Source organism: Pimephales promelas, chromosome 18 (genome assembly GCF_988280905.1).
Source record: "Pimephales promelas chromosome 18, fPimPro1.hap1.1, whole genome shotgun sequence".
Classification (NCBI taxonomy): domain Eukaryota; kingdom Metazoa; phylum Chordata; class Actinopteri; order Cypriniformes; family Leuciscidae; genus Pimephales; species Pimephales promelas.
Window position 1 is genome coordinate 15,792,828 of NC_142786.1, and position 17,888 is coordinate 15,810,715.

Here is a 17,888-nt window from a genome sequence, read left to right on the forward strand (position 1 = left end):
TCCAGCTATCTCACGGTACCTGTCAGAGATTTGATATGGGCCGTGGGATAAGACAGGGATGTCCTATATCACCTTTTCTCTTCACATTGGTTACTCAGGTCATGGCTGCTCATATAAAAAAAGCAAGTTTTCAAGGAATATCAGTGTTTGGAAAAGAGATTAAACTTAGCCAATTGGCGGATGATAGCACAATTTTTCTCAAAAACAGTGATGAATTAGATGAAGTTATTAATTGTATAGAAACATTTTCTGGAATCTCTGGTTTAAAGATGAATAAGAATAAATCTACTTTATTCTCTCTTAAAGATTGTGCACTTAAAGAAATTTGTGGGATACCAATAAGAGATAATACCACATTGGGATAATGGTATGTAAAGATTTGAATCAAAGAAGCCGGCTAAATTTTGAACCTATTATTGAGAAAATTAAAAACAGATTCAATTTGTGGCTTATGCGAGATCTTTCCCTAAACGGACGTATTCTACTTTCGAAAGCAGAAGGGATCTCAAGGTCTTTCTATATATCTATGTCAGCAGGTGTTCCAAATAATGTTCTCAAGGAATTAGATAAGAACCTTTATGATTTTATTTGGAGGAAGAAAATACACTATTTACGGAAAGAAATTCTAAATAATAATAGAGACTTTGGTGGTCTTGAAGTTTTAAATTATACAGATTTAAATAATGTGTTTAAAATAAAATGGATAATTGAATTTATTAAAAATAAAGATAGTATATGGAATGTTTTCCCAAATTACATATTTAACTCTTTAGGTGGCATTAATTTTCTATTAAAGTGTAATTTCTCAGTAGATAAAATCCCTGTTAAATTGGCAAACTTTCATAAGCAGGCACTGCTGGCTTGGCAATTAATATACAAACACAATTTTTCACCGCGTCGATACTTCATATGGAACAACAAAGATATCTTGTACAAAAAAAGTCAATCTTTAATCAGACATGGTACGACAATGGAATTCTTAATGTTAATCAGTTGCTTAATGAACAAGGTTTACTTTTAACATATCCTGAATTTCTCAATAAATTCATGATTCCTGTGAGGCCAAAAGAATATGCTATTGTTTTAGATGCAATCCCTGGCAGAGTAATTTCACTTTTACGAAATCCTGGATTATGCCCTATAGATCGTCAAATCAGTTCTTGTTTTGACACAATATTTATTGGGGATATTAATATATTAATAGATAAATGCAGTAACAAATATATTAGAAATACTTTAAAAACAAACTTTTTGCCTTGCTCAACAGGTTTTTGGTCATCTAAATTTGAAATGTGTTTTTGCGGAACAATTTGTTTTAGATACTAATGACATTTCTGAAAGGATTATCTTACTGATACTTTAATATGCTTATCTTAAGACTTGAAAAAATATGCCAAATTAAAAATTTTATCATTTTTAAACATTTTTAATAATTTTAAATACAATTGTCTTAAATAACTTTAAGTGAATTCCGTTTGACCATATGACATTTGACCACATTAGTCTAAAAATTACCTATTTTTAAAATTTAACACAATTAAGAACAGTGAGGAGGACAGATGATGTGAGATTAAAACATGTACATGTATATATTTTTAAACCTATTTTATATTAATATATAATATTTATGGCTCCTGGAAGTGCAAATCAGTGCTGCACGTCACTGACCCAGAGGCTCTGCACTGACCCAACTATGGTTACTGCTGATTGGCCAACACAGTTACTAGGAGGAAACTTGACCAATGGGAAACCGCTTGTCACGCTATGAAAACAGTGCAGTCATGTCTCCAGTTCCACTCGTGTACGTTCTGAAACACAACAGAATAATATATATTATTAACAAATTGATGCAGACATGGGATGCTTTTTATATTTTTAAAGCAGCCCAACTTTTGTCCACCCGTCCAATGCATTTTTTCTCCGGTCCAACCCAATCTGGCAACACTGGGAGGAGCATCCTAAATGTCCTTCTTCAGCCAACCAACTAGAGACGACTTTGATTGATCATCGACTAGCGCTGAGAAAAGGAACAGGAACTACATGGCTAAGCTTCTTAAGGCTAACGGTAAAGTCCACTAATTTTCCATCGCTTTTTGTTTTGCTCCTTGATTCAAACATTCGTACTATTTCTTTGGAAAGGAACAATATATATATATATATATTTTTAGCACTTATTTACTGGTGCATGGTAGTACCAGAGAATGTCTAATTGAAGAGAATTGGCACTGGCTGGTTACTTCCGGCTTCTGGACTGGCTGCAGTAACACGTCTCTGTCCATGCGGGGGCGCTCGCGGTCGAGTGCAGAATGAATGGGAGTCAATGGGGTTTCACCACCATAAATCCACTTTTCTCAGGATATAATTTTTTGTCAAGTAATTTGAAATTTGTATTCAAAAGGGAGGGCTAAGATAATACACTCAGCTGAAAATTGCATTTTTAAGTTCACTTAGCTGTTCTAAAAATCCGTTCAAAAATGTGATGACGTCACACAATAGCAGAATGCTAGCGTGTTCCGGCCAACAACAGCCTAACCTGTAGGAGATCAAAAGGACATAAGTACTCGTTCATTCGACTTTTGGCCTATAATCTATATTGAACTGGCGGAATCAACAATAAAATCTATGTTAATTTAACGACAAGCAGGTGAAATAGACACTTTTAGCCGTTTAGCCCCGTAGACTCCCATTCATTCTGCTCTCGCCCGCGATCACCTCCAGTGGAATTCTAATGGAACTGCAACCAGGATGATACACAACGGGTTAGGCTCTCCGTTAAACGGGCTCTGGTAGTACACACCCTAGTAAAACCGAATTGTTTTTTTTTTAGTATAATTTATTTATTTATTTTTTTATTTTTATTAACAACCACATGAAATACAAAGAACAGAACAAACACCAGAGGGGAAAAAGAAAGAAAAAAAAACAAATTGACAATAGTACAAATAATGCAAAAGAGGATAATCACATACATAAAGGAGATACAAACAATGGCACTTTAAAACAATAAAATGTTACACAGTTTTAGAAGGGGATTTTGAAAAAAGCACAACAAGACAATGTTTGTAAAACCGAATTGTTGTTGTATAAAAAATCCCTAGAAAATACGTTTAGAGGAGTTACCCAATCAAATACCTCCTTACGACGTCAAGCTTGAATCACTTCACTCATTGGCCAGGGAGCTGTGTGGGCAGCGGACAGCAGTGTTTGAATTCGTGCGTGAAAGAAAACGTCTAAACTACGATATTAAGTACTGGTAAATATGATGTTATTTTTTGTGTATTTTGATTGCCTGGACTTTGTTGAATTTGCCCACAAAGGAGAGAATTTGTCTGATGTCGAGCAGTCGCTGTTCATTTATTCATTTTAATAGTTAGAGTAGTGTTTTAGTGTTGCATGTGTCGTGAATTGAAGAATACGTTTTCTGAAGGTTAATGTGAGAATTAATGTGTCTTTCGAGAATACTATGATCTGCATCATTGGACACGCTTTATCAATATATGCATTTGTTGTGTTGCAGTCTAGTGCTGTTGATCCGATATTGTGGCCATGCGGCACAATGCATCTGCACACAAGCGAAAGCCATCGACCCCCAGACGCAGATCTCCCCCTGCACCACCGGTAACAACTAGCAGTAGAACCCGCCGCACCAGCGGACCCTCCGGTGAGCTCTTACATTGGCTTCCCTCTTGTCAATGTGCATAATGCACGCACAATGAACTTTTTTCATGATTTTTTTTGAGCAGGTGTTGGCGTAGTGGTTAAAGACAACAGCAGTATATCAGCAGTGGTTAATAATAATTCAAGAGATTAGTAATTTTATAGTTAAGTTAAAATATCTCTTATAATATTCCTCAATCGCAAGCAAATTTGATCAAAAATGTCACTGGTGGGTTTAAACAAGTTAACCAAGACATGGTTTCACAGACAGAGCTTAGATTAATTTGGTTAAATTAACAATAAACATGCCTTTGAAAAATAGATATAAATGTGCATCTTGAGACAAAACAATGACAGTGACACATTTTAAGATGGTACCTGATTTAAAGGCATAATATGTAAGATTTCTGGATTAAAATACACACCTCAAAACCACTAGAACACTGTTATATTTTGTTGACTTGTGTACTTGCACTATCCAAGTATGTTTAAATCCAAAGAAATAAGCAATTTTAACAAGGATCGCTAAATCAGCATTGTGTGACAACACATCCTTGTTTTCGCATGGGCCGGTTACAGGCCCCGTTCACACTACTGCGTTTTCATTTAAAGAGCATATTGCAGGTAAAAAAATGTTGAAATTTATAGATAACCTTGTATGAAAATACCATATGAAAAGTTAATGCAGGATTTAAAATGATTTAAAACAACATAAGGGCACTAATTTAGAAGATAAAGTGAGCGTTTCTTGGACTGCTAGTAAAAACGGCTTTTTTTTTTCAACATCGCGTCATTTGACGTCATATCAGGGAGCCGCAGCCTCGGCTCAGTGCAGAGTAGGCTGGTGTTCAGTGAGAGCGCTCGTCAGTCAGTGTGCTTTCGTTAGTTTTTGGATTTTAATTTATCATCGTCATGGTAAATTATTGTGTTTGTGGAGATTGCAAAAACTCCAGCCTGTCATGACTTCAAGATCGAGTCCACAAGTTTCCATTACAATAAAAGTGACGGTGCTATATAGCCTTCTTTCGTTCCTGGTGCGGTTTGAGCAGGTGAAGAGACGGGATTTCTCTTCTGCATCGGCTCGGAAAACGCGGTCGTGTAGCGTTCACTTCAGATCAAATGACTATAGCATCCCGGCGATATGATGGAGTTCAACATCATGGTATGCCGAAGCAAGAATATACATAGTTCCCACAGGCAAAAAAATTGTCACGTGACCTCCCCGGAGACGCCATCTTTGAGGGCAAAACCGCTGTGTTTACCATAGGCGTTTACAACGTTTTATCAGAGAATGTCGTTTTACAAACAAATATTTATGTCTGTTTATATTGTTATGCAAATCATGAAAAGACAAAGTGTAATAGATTATAAAGAGACTATTAAAACAAGACATAGAGAGGTACAATGCGAAAATTTCATTCATAAATGGTGTGTATCCTTATGCAACAAAAGAAGCACTGAGCACCGATTATGCAACTTTGCCTCAGATACAGTATTTTCATGTGTACAATTATCTGGTATTGGTGAGGAGTTTTTACACATGTGAGCAATTCCAAGCCTGGAAATCACTGGAGGTGTACGATCATATTGACGTGGGGTTGGTTTGGTGACGTTTGCTCAAGTGCAATCAATGGAAAAGTAACTTAAGTCATCATAGCGAAGTAGCATGATGCTAATCTGTCTATTAAAAAGCCATAGCCTGCACAACTTAATTCCTATGTTCCCCAGTCACCGGTGATTACTCTAATATGCATGTACTTGCGGGCGTCATGGTTCGGTGCATGAATATTAAAATAAATAACTCGCGTGTAATTTAATTAATGTAATAAATGAGGAACTACATTATACGCGGGATCTTTAGGGACATAATCTGAGATTGCAATGCTGGAATGTGAGATCAAACAGTGGAAACAATGTTGTTTTGTATGTTTTTAATACCTCGTCATTTTGTTCATACAGGACATTACTCAAACTGCAATGTGTTAACTTATATTTATTTACACTCGCAATAAAACACAACATTGTGCTTTTGTCAAACAAATTCTTGCGTGTTTTGAGTGAGTTTCTTTCCTGTTTATGCTCGCCAGCCATAATCTCCGTCGTTGTTCGGACAAAAGCTTAGTCTTCTCACATCCATATGGAGTCTAATGACGGGTATAGTGTAAAATCCCGATTTAACTGAACCTCCGGCACGATTTTATCATCCATTGACTCAGCAGGAGATGACCATTTTCACTTTATAGCGCGAAACTCACTTCACTTCGTTCAACTCGTATTGCTTCTTCTTATGTTTTGCCCTAAGCAATGGCGCCGGGTCGGCAAATGCCCGTATGTTGTGACGTCATGTGGGAACTATGTATTGATCGTCGTATACTACCAATGGCATCAATTAGTGGTATATCCACAAGTTTCCGAGGGGCGCTCCTGTAAAAAATAAAGTGGGTGAAACTTCCGGTGACGCGGCGGAAGTAGCATTCCAATGGTATTTTGTGTGTTAGTTAGCAAAGAGGCTAGCTGTTTTTCGGAGAATTCTTTTACTATTTAAAGACGCAAATCTTTATGAGAGATGCCGTTACGGAGCTCAGGGACAACATGTGCTGTTCGCGGTTGTATGTATAACCGGATTAAACTAGTTCAGTGGCTTAAACGTGATTGTTTTGAACACAAGCTGAACACGAAGTGATCCTGCCAGAGCACGTCTCTGATCCTGCGAACGACTGTAGTTTCCATCACCTCCCAAAAGACGTCGAATCTTCCTGTGTACATTTGTTTAAATTCTTAATATTCTATAAACTCTCTCAGCATGTGATTGGCTGTTCGCTACTGATGTTACATGTATTCCATGTAACATCTGTAGTGTAATGTAATGTATTCCAGTAGCACATTCATTTATAATTTTGAATAAACTCCAAAGCACAATGACTAAGTGTGTATTTTTTTATTTTAATTGTTTGTCAGCTCACACAACTGTCTGTCACCATGCCTTGATGAGTATTGATTATTAATAATGTTATTATAATACACTGCGGAGGGTAAAGGTACTTTTATTTCACCCTTTTTAATTTCGTTGAGGTTGTGTTCCCACATCGTTAGCTAGTTTGGATCGCTATAACTTGAATGACTGTCAACTGTTGAATGAACGAGTATCAAGCATGTCAAGTCGCGCTTTGTTTACTTCCAACCGGAAGTCGCGCCCACTTTTGACGCAAGGCCTCATGGGGCGTAGGAAACTTGTGGATAGGTAACTTAGTCATGTCATGCCCTAAATAGAACTTATAATTGAAAAACAAAATTGGTTGTTTAAATACTCAAATCTTTAATGTTCTGTTTATGTTATAACCTAGGTGAAAAATATGTATTAAAAATTTACCTGAGTATAGCCTATGCTTTTAGTATAGAAATATACTCAAGTAAAGTTTTTATACATTTAATAGTATATAAATCTACCCTAAACATACTAATGTCTGCTGGCCTGTTATAGGATCATAATAATCTGTACAATATTGTGAGCACAGTGTATATCGTTAGCGAACGTGTATAGCCTACTATAAGCACGTCTCTCACCTAAAAGGCACCTGTCCTGTTCTCCACTGGTTCTCCTCACATCACAGCTCAATTTTTCTCTGACCATTCTGTCTGACATTATCCTGGCCTGTCCCTGATCTCTTTAGCATAGCAGGCTCATAACTTTATGGCTTGATCCGTCATACGAGTATTTCCTCAGGCGTCCGAAATGTCATGCGATCCATTGTTTTCCTGTTGTGTGAATCGACGGCTCTCCCGCTCATTGCGTCACGCCAGCCACGGCCATTTTCAGACGCGGAAGTAAAATTCTCTCACAAAAACGACTGCAGAAGCTTCTGTAGCGTGTTTATACGTATATCTTAAAGAAAATCTAGTTCCTACATTGTTTTTCTATGCATTGACTCGTTGGGTCCTCTAACCTGCAATATGCCCTTTAAAAACGGAGACCTTTTGCTACGTTTGCACCTCCCGTCCACACTAAAACGGGAAAAACGAAGACCTAAAACTGAGAAGTTTACAAACGCTGCAGCTGCGTTTTGCATCTCCGGAGGGCGTTTTAGTGTGGACGAGACAAAACCATACAAAACTGAGAACTTCAGAAACGCTGACGCAGAGGCTGACGCTTGGCTCTATAATTGGGTGTTATCAGTCATGAGGTATCCTTCCCTGATTCGCCATTCACTGTTTACACCGGCACGCGCATGCCCAGTGTTGGTGAATGGTCACGTGATCCACGTTTTCAGTCGTTTTAATGTGGACGGAGATCATTTCTAATACGCAGATAAAACGCTGGTGTGGACGGAGAGCGTATTCGTTTTAATTCTCCGTTTTTAAACGAAAACGCAGTAGTGTGGACGGGGCCACAGTCTCTTTTTTTGTAGCCACTTTTCTGTGAGTCTCTTGCATTTTAGGTAAATCTCCAGTCACTGGTGATTGTCGTTTGAACCCTTTGGGATTCCCCATCAAATTGACAAGTTTAATTATACCAAGTGCTCTGAGAAAAGGCTATAAATCTCCACCTCCAGCATCCTCACACGCAATATAGCTTATACTAGCCGAGACCTCTTTTTTTATGTGTAACGATGACGCAAAGACATGCTTGAATTTCCCACGGAAATCCACCAGTACCACTGAATTTGAAGTATTATTACAAGCTTACAGTTTTGAATCGAGCACTGGCTGGTTATGTATTTGCTCAAATTTATTTTGGATAATTTTTAACCCAAAAAAGCTACGGACTATATTAAATATATCATATTTAATATGATATTCTAATATTGATCTAGCCTACTGTAGTGTGCAACAAGTGTCTTATAGCAGCCGCCAAACGAAAGCACAGAGTAACTTTATAACATAATTTTCAACTGACAAATGTAAATGATAACAGTGCTGTGTTACCCCACATACACTTGACCTGAATAAGCAGAAGTGGTGTCTGTATGGAAGAAAATGAATGACAAATGATGTCTTTGAAACAAAAAAGGCTTGTTGAATTGTACTCCTTGAAAAAATATGCATTCCATTAACCGTGGTTGCATTTTAATGCATTGTATATTTATGGGCTGAAATTCAACATGGTTGTATATTTAAGCTGTGAATGTTTCAATTAAAAATATTTCACACACATCTTCATTATTAAAAATTCAATAATCTATATTCACTTTTTAGACATTACTTACAAAATATTTATTCTGTTTCAAAATACAATCTCTTATACTCGACAGGCAATTTTCGGTCTTTTATTTCACTTTACAAATTTGCTTCCACAAATTCAGTGGTTCAAATTCAATAGAAAATATAACATAGCACATCTGGGAACTGCAGGAATAGCAGTAGATCAGGGGTTTTCAAATTGGGTGAATGTGAGCCTCCCCTTAGAGTAGGTATAAAGGACAGCCGAGCCCCCCCTTCCCCAAAACACCGTCTGCAAGCCCCAACCCACACCTCTGCAGTAAATTCCATCTTTTGTGTGTTCCAGGCAATGATGAGTTTCAATAACAACTGATTGTCTGATCAATAACAAATATTTTTTAATATTGTATTTGAAGACATTTTATTTTCAATTTTTTTTTAAAGTGCATTCATAAATGATTCTTTGCAACAGCAAATAATTTCCAACTTCATTCAGCTACTTTTAAAATCACTTAACATCAGTAGCATATATGTCTAACCACAATTCAACAAAACATGCTTAACTCTTTCCCCGCCAGCGTTTAAAAAAAAAGTTGCCAGCCACCGCCAGGGTTTTTGAAGATTTTCGCTAAATTTGAATGCCCCCGCTGAATATTTTCTTCCATGAATATATGAAGATGATATATATAAAAATAAAGATCTGAGCCTCTGCTTTTAGGCAAAAAAAACGTTTTTATTTTATCTTCATCTGTTCTTTTTTTATTGCCTCTTGAACAGAGGTAGGTTTTGTCAAAAACACAACATTTTGGACAAAAAACTGAGAAAAATGTATTTTTATCAAACAAGTGCATTTAAAAGCAGAATACATTCAGATGTTGTTTCCTTCATATATAAAACTTTCCAAAATAAATTAAAAACATAAAATAAATGTAAAATATATCAAATTTCCCAGGATGTAAGGGAAATGTAACTTTTGCAATAAAACTTCTGCCTCTGCCTCTCTGTGTTCTACCTGTGAATAATGAATAATTGGAATTACAATAAACAGGCCTAGACACACACACACACACACATACACACACACACACACAAATACATATTACAATGTGGTAAATGTGCACAAAGAGAGAAATAATTTGACAATTACACCTTCATATTTAGACAGCCACACATAAATGCCTGCACACACACATACATATTATAGTGTCATAATATTAAACGATCTATCTGCGGCACGTCCATGGCTAGCATGAACATGTGCATCTCTCTCACTGACTACTTCGTCCCGATCAGATTCAGAATTATCAAATAAAGAGTGATCGGACTCCGAGTCCATTAACCTCCAGTACTTCAGCCATATACCTCTGCATTGTCTGTCTGATACATTCTCACTACTCCACTGTTTGAGACGATTGCAATCTGTTTCTCTAAACAAAGAGTTGCGCAATCATTCAGGACATGCGCGCGGGTCTTCCTTACCGTATACCACCTAAAACACGGATACCCGGAAAATTCCGTGTTTGGCGCAGATGCGTTTTTTCATTAAACACGGAAAATTCCGTGTTTGGCGGGGAAAGAGTTAAAGAGATGCACATCAAAATGAAAATTCTGTCATCATATACTCACCCTCAAGTTGTTTCAAACATGAATGTCTTTCTTCTGCTGAACACAAAGGAATATATTTTGAAGAATGTCAGTAACCAAACAGTAAACTGGTCCCATTGACTTACTAAAAAATACTATGGAAGTCAATGGTTCCAGTTAACTGTTTGGTTACTGACATTCTTCAAAATATATTCCTTTGTGTTCAGCAGAAGAAAGAAATTCATACAGGTTTGAAACAACTTGAGTGTGAGTAGGCCTTGGCCATATGATGACAGAATTTTCATTTTGAAGTGAACTATCCCTTTAAAGGGTTAGTTCACCCAAAAATGAAAATTAAGTCATTAATTACTCACCCCCATGCTGTTCCAACCCCGTAAGACCTTCGTTCATCTTCGGAACACAAATGAAGATATTTTTGATTGAATCTGAGAGCTGGATCAGTCCTACATAGAATGCCTAAGGGACTGGCTCTTGACGGCCCATAAAGTCATTAAAGAAAAGGTTTAAATATTCCATGTGCCTACTGCGGCTCAATTATAAGTTTATCAAGCGACGAGACTACTTTTTGTGCGAAAAAAACATAAATAACGACTTTATTCGACTATTCCATTACTTCATTATGGGCGCATGCGCGATAACTGAGACGAGGACGTTCTCCTTCGACTACTTCTTGTTACCGGCTGCTCACCGCTTAGGAGTATTACCGCCACCTACCGTATAAGATGATGTGCTGATATAGCTGGAAGCGCAAAACTTTCTGTTTACAAGCAGAGGAAGATGCGCGCTCTACGCTTTTCAATTAGCGTATTTTCCGCACTATAAGGTGCACTTAAAAGCCTTTAATCTTCTCAAAAAACGACAGTGTTCCTTATAATCCAGAGCGCCTTATATATGGATCATCATTTTATACGGTAGGTGGCGGTAATACTCCTAAGCGGTGAGCAGCCGGTAACAAGAAGTAGTCGAAGGAGAACGTCCTCGTCTCAGTTCTCGCACATGCGCCCATAAGGAAGTAATGGAATAGTCGAAAAAAGTCGTTATTTATGTTTTTTTTGCACAAAAAGTAGTCTCGTCGCTTGTAGTGTTGTCACGGTACCAAAATTTCAGTATTCGGTACCGATACCAGTTAAAATTCACGGTTCTCGGTACCAATTTCGGTACCAAAGCTTAGTTTAAATTTACATATATTTAAGTGTTTATCATGGTTACAAGTATGGAAACTGTACATTTGTATTATAAACACTTTAGAAAAAGATTAGATAAAATGACCTAAAATAAACAATAGTATACACTAACACATTTTTAAAGTTGTTTGTAAAGTTTTAATCCATTATTTATTTAATGCACAATGAATTAAGTGAACAAACATGAACAATCAGGTGTTTGTAATAAATAACATTTTCAAACATTAATGTTGTAAAAATATATTGTTCACTCAATGTGTTGATAACTAAGTAATGTTTATGAATGGTATCTTTGTAGCATTACCATAAAACATGTTTTATTTGACTTGACTGTCCTTTTATTAATCTAAAACTGCATTCATATTTAATTTTAAAAAGGCTTTTTAAACCTGCTGAGTTATAAAGGCAAGAATACGCCTAGAACTGGCATTGACATTAAATGATAATAGGCTACTAATATCATAGTACTCTGGTGTCGGGTAGATACTACTGTGCTCACGTACTCGTAAAACTATCCCGAAAGCACTTTAGAGGCCGTTCACATGTCGCGCGTATTTTTTAATTATATTTTTGCGCGTGCTTATTCTTTCCAAAGCGCTTGCTCTCACGCGGCGTCTGTCGTTGCTATGCAACGCCAACGAGTTTTTATTAGGAGCGCGCTTGAATCACGCCTATATTTGAAATTGCGAATTTGCATGTAATCGGCCTCTTATGGCAACGTGACATTAGCCTAATCCAAAATATTTCCATATGTGGCTCTTTCCTCCTTTCGTTTCAACAAGTGGATTCAGAGAGAGAGAGCCATATCAGCGTTATGAAGAGGACGCAACTGTGCAGGTTTCCGACATCGCGTCTAGAACAGAACTGGATTAACCTGGTACTCGGTACCTAGAAAAGCTGGTACCGTAACATTTTTTTTTTTTTTTAGTACCGACTTGGTACCGAAGTACCGAGTTTTTTGACAACACTAGTCGCTTGATAAACTTACAATTGAGCCGCTGTAGGCACATGGAATATTTAAACCTCTTCTTTAATGACTTAATGGGCCGTCAAGAGCCAGTCCCTTAGGCATTCTATGTACGACTGATCCAGCTCTCAGATTCAATCAAAAATATCTTCATTTGTGTTCCAAAGATGAACAAATGTCTTACGGGGTTGGAACAGCATGGGGGTGAGTAATTAATGACTTAATTTTCATTTTTAGATGAACTAACCCTTTAACGTGTAATCAGTGCCAAAGCTACCGACGACGACACCTGACGGGAAAAAAGCGTCTCGAACAAAATCAGAACAATGGACAGCTCTACCTGATCAATGAACGACAACGTTGTTCGTTCACGGAACACGTAACATTTAAAGGCCATTGCACACTGAGTACGAAATTTGCATCCGAAATTTTCGCACGTTAAAAAAAAATTCAACCTCACGTTATGTCAGTCACGCTTGCACACCGCCTCCGAAACTTTCGTCCGTCACATAAAATTAATCGGATCGGGTTCGATTTTCTGCGTTTTTCGCATCCAGAGCCAGCATTTTGAGAGGTCTTTTGACAATTCAGGGCCGGAGGGAGCTCGTCCTCAAATCATTGCACATATGCGCCGTGCTTTCAGTTTCGGTTTTCAATTCGATCAAGTGTTTATGTTCTCTTCTCTATATTGGATTATGAAATTTAATAAACCTCCCCTTTCAGTCAGATTGAAATTTAGGATCGAATAAGGTGTGATTGAGCAGCCTATTCGATAACTAATGTATTATTTGGGCACAATATATACACAATACACAATAACAGCCTAGCTGTTCTGTCTACCCAGCGCTTCCACCGGGCCGCGCGCGGGTGTGTGTGTGTGTGTGTGTGTGTGTGTGTGTGTGTGTGTGTGTCCATACCTGGTCCATACCAGACACACTGCCAGTCTCCGGTCAGAATCGATTGGAAATTGGTGGTCTTGTTTTTAATATGTGGCTCCAGAATCGCTAGCAAAGAATCAAACTGTCCCACTGACATTCTGAGGTAAATTTTGAATCGCTCAGGATAAATTCGCAACTCCTTGATAAGGTGGAACGCAATTTCGGCGCAATTTCAGGATTGGATGGACGTAATATTTTCTCTTTCTTATCTTTTCAATAAGAGAGAGGGCAAAAATCATCCTCACTGCTTGACGAATCCATTTGGTATTTTTGCGTTTTTTCCCGCAAAGGTTTAATAAATACGCAACGGACTCGGTGTGCAAGGTTTCTGTGCGTGACGAATTTTTAGGCTGACGAACACGAAAATACGCATACGAAAATTTCGTACTCAGTGTGCAATGGCCTTAACAGTCAACTGCATTGAAGGCATGTGTAAGGGATGGCCCCAGTGGTCTTAGAGGATAATTTTAAATAAGCTGGAAAAAGGTTCAGTGGATCCCAAAAAGGTGATTTATTAAGACAAAAATGGAAAAAAAATGTACATGGTCACATACTGGAAGACAAACAAACTGAACAAAACAAAACTGCAACAATGTGCAAAAATGGCTATACCAAATAATTTGGCCCAATTTGCAACAGGGTCTTTCCTTTGGCCTTAACAAACCAAGACTGACTTTACAAGCTCTATAGCTCCATATTTATATGGGCTAACCCCTCCCTTGGCCTGTACCAAATGAACAAGCAGGGATCAAACACACAAAATATTACACACACAAATAAAAATAATAAAACATTAAACATTCACAAATAACACTGTGTAGACCCATGGGTACTTAACCACACACACAAGAAAACATAACAACAAAAAAAAGTAAATGAAAAAGAAAAATATATTTAGCTGCTAGTCCCCTCCCCCAGACAAAACTACAAATGGATCAGTCCAATTAGGGCCATGCTAATGCTACAAAAACCTGTTTGAATCAGACAAACTGTTTGATCGTGCAGCATGAGTCTAGAAGGCCAACAGCCAAAACAAAGGTTTGGGGGGAATTCCCACAAGAAATAAAAGGTAATTCTGACTGCAATCAACTGGTTGTGAAGTTTTCTTCTAAAAAGAAATAATTGAATTGAACAGTATGTTGGAGCAAACAAACAAATATATATATCAAACTCATTTCAAATAGGGAAAACAATTACACAACATCATTCTGATTTAAAAGATGGTAAATGCCGGAATAATCAAGTAGTGATGTGTGCATGTGTTCAAGTCCATGTAATTCATTTCCAGTCACCAAGCTTAGCTTGTGACATTTCCCCCTCTTTCTCCAGACACCTTATGAGGTGTCCGTGAGAGGTAGTCAGCAGTACAGTTTTGGGTGCCTGACCTATAAAGGACTTCAAAATCAAATGGTTGAATAGCTAAAAACCATCTTGTGATCCTAGAATTAGTGTCTCTCATTTGACCCAACCAGGACAGGGCCCGATGATCAGTTTCCAGTCTAAATTTGCGGCCCAGCAAATAATAACGTAAGGAGTCCAGGGCCCATTAGATAGCCAAACACTCCTTCTCCACCGTAGAGTACCTAGACTCATGGGGAAGGAGCTTCCTACTAATGTAAGCCACCGGTCTTCGTTGTCCTGACTTCCCCTGCAACAAAACGGCTCCAATGCCATGCTCGGAAGCATCGGTTTGTACAGTAAAATCCTGTTCAAAATCAGGACTCTGCAGGATTGGCTCTTTGCAGAGAGTGTCTTTTAAGCCCTGGAAAGCAAGTTCACATTCTTCAGTCCACACCACCTTGTTTGGTTTATCCTTTTTGGTGAGAGTGGTTAGTGCAGCAGCTTGTCTAGAAAAGTTTGGTATAAACCGTCTATACCACCCACTGAGGCCAAGGAAGGACCGCACTTCTTTGTTAGTCTGTGGCCTTTCAGCAGACTTAATAGCCTCAACTTTGCTGACTTGAGGTCGAATCACTCCATGACCCAGAACAAATCCCAGATACTGTGTTTCTCGCTTGGCCAAAAACACTTTTCAGGGCGAAGGGTGAGACCTGCACTTTTAATCCTCCCTAGAACATCCTTCAGGTGAAGCTCTTCCCATGATTGACTACAGACGACAATGTCATCTAAATAGGCGGCTGCACACCCTTCGGTACCTCGCAGGAGCTGATCCATCATTCGTTGGAAGGTGGACGGATCTCCATGGATTCCAAAAGGAAAAACGCGGAAATGGAAGTGTCCAAACGGTGTTTGGAAGGCTGTCACTTCCTGACTCTCTGGGGTCAATGGGACCTGCCAATAGCCCTTGCATAGGTCTAGGGTGCTGATGTACTTAGCTCGTCCCAGTCGTTCCACAAGGTCATCTACCCTGGGCATGGGATAGGAATCAAACTTGCTGACACTGTTTACCTTCCGAAAGTCCAAACAGAAACGAAGGCTGCCATCCTTCTTGGGTACCAAGATGACTGGACTACTCCACTCACTGGCAGATGGCTCTATGACCCCCAGACTCTGCATGGTTTCCAACTCCTCTTTAAAAACAGTCAAGAGTCGTTCTGGTATTCTGTAAACAGGTTGACGAATGGGTTTAGAACTGTGTAGAGTAATGTGGTGTGATACCATGTTGGTCAGACCTGGTGTCTCTTTAAATAGACCTGGTGGTATCAGATACAGCAATTGCTGCTTCTTATGTTCTGATAGTTTGCTCAAGTCCAGCATAGCAGCTTGGCGAGGAACAGGGAAGTATTGTTCCTCTACTTCCTCTTCGTCCTCCACCGCTCGGATGAACAAGGATTGCTCTGGACTTGATTCATTGGTGACAGTTGGAGAAACAGAGGATGGAGGCCGTGCGTGCCATCTTTTTAGTAGATTAACATGGAATGTCTGCAATGGCTTGCTTCTAGAGGGAATGTACACTTCATAGGTGACTGGGCCTACCTTCTGTTGAACCCGGTAAGGGCCCTGCCACTTGGCCAGTACCTTGTTTTCTGAAGTAGGCAGAAGTAACAATACCTCATCCCCTTCTTCAAAACTGCGGGTTCTGGCTGTTTGATCATACCATTCCTTTTGACGTGCTTGGTTCTGAAGGAGGTTTTTCCGAGCCATATCTGTAGTTTTCTCCAACTGTTCTCACATCTTCAGGACATATGAAATAATGTTTATTTGACCTGGCTTTTCTGATACTTCCCATGCCTCGCGTAAAACATCAAGAGGACCTCTGACTGGGTGAGCATACAACAGTTCAAAAGGAGAAAATCCTGTTGAGGCTTGGGGTACCTCCTGATACGCAAACAGCAGGTATGGCAACCACTTGTCCCAATCCTTTCCAGTCTCTGGAACAAACTTTTTCAGCATATTCTTCAGGGTTTTGTTGAACCTTTCAACCAAGCCATCTGTCTGAGGATGATAAGGGGTGGTTCTTACGCTCTTAATTCCCAAGAGTTGATAAACTTGGTTAAGGGTGCGGCTCATGAAATTTGGGCCTTGATCTGTTAGGACTTCCTTAGGTATGCCTACTTGAGGCTGAGACTGAGAAGTGCAGTCGCTACCTGCTTAGCAGTGACTTCTCTGAGAGGATAAGCCTCAGGGTATCTAGTGGCATAGTCACAGATAACAAGAATGAATCGGTTCCCTGACTGGCTCCTTTCAAGTGGACCAACCACATCTACTCCAATGCGCTCAAAAGGCATATCAATGACAGGTAATGGGTGCAGTGGTGCATAAGCTGGTTTATAACTAGTTGTAAGTTGACACTCTGGGCAAGACTTGCAGTACTCTTTTACTTCAGTATACATCTTAGGCCAATAAAACCTTTTAGAAACTCGCATAAGGGTCTTCATGAAACCTAAGTGACCAGACCAAGGAATGGTATGTCCAAGCTCAAGCACCTCTTTCCTGTACGCTTTAGGTACAACCAACTGAGTTCCTTCTTCCTTACTCTTCCTATAGAGTAGGCCTGCCTTGAGAACATATGTTTCTCCAAAACCTTGCAAAAGGCAATCTTCCTCCTCAGCCTGCTTAAAACACTCCACTAGAGAGGGGTCTTCCTTTTGTAGCTTAGCTAGGTTGTTGGGTATGGAAACATCAGACTCGGTCAGTTCAGGTTCCCCCAGATCTAGCTCAACATGGTTAGTGTTGTCTACAAGTCTCTTCACCTCCTCTCTACGTCGCTCTAACCTCTCTTTGTCAGTGGGCTTAGGCTCTGCCTCTATGTCAGCAGTTGAAAAAGGCATCCAGGGCTCCAGACTAACTTTTTTTACTAGGAGCGCTGTTGCCCCTGACTGAAAATTTTAGGAGCGCAACCAAAAAATTTAGGGGCACACCTTAAATCAGCTTGCAATGCAATTATTCAAATTTCCCCCAAAATAACTGTAATACTGA

General features: G+C 39.0%; 1 protein-coding gene across 6 annotated transcripts in view; it reads left to right on the forward strand.

Moving 5' to 3' along the window:
• The first annotated feature begins 1,915 nt into the window (after positions 1 to 1,915).
• cenpa (histone H3-like centromeric protein A) overlaps positions 1,916 to 17,888 on the forward strand; it is a 128,842-nt gene continuing 112,869 nt past the window's right edge. Inside the window, exons 1-2 of one of the 6 annotated variants that reach the window (XM_089122804.1) lie at positions 1,916 to 2,065; positions 3,518 to 3,661. In XM_089122804.1, the coding sequence (XP_088978930.1) occupies positions 3,547 to 3,661 (115 nt within the window). In that variant the 5' untranslated portion in view covers positions 1,916 to 2,065; positions 3,518 to 3,546. The other 5 variants (XM_089122808.1, XM_089122806.1, XM_089122803.1 and 2 more) reach the window with 5 other exon arrangements.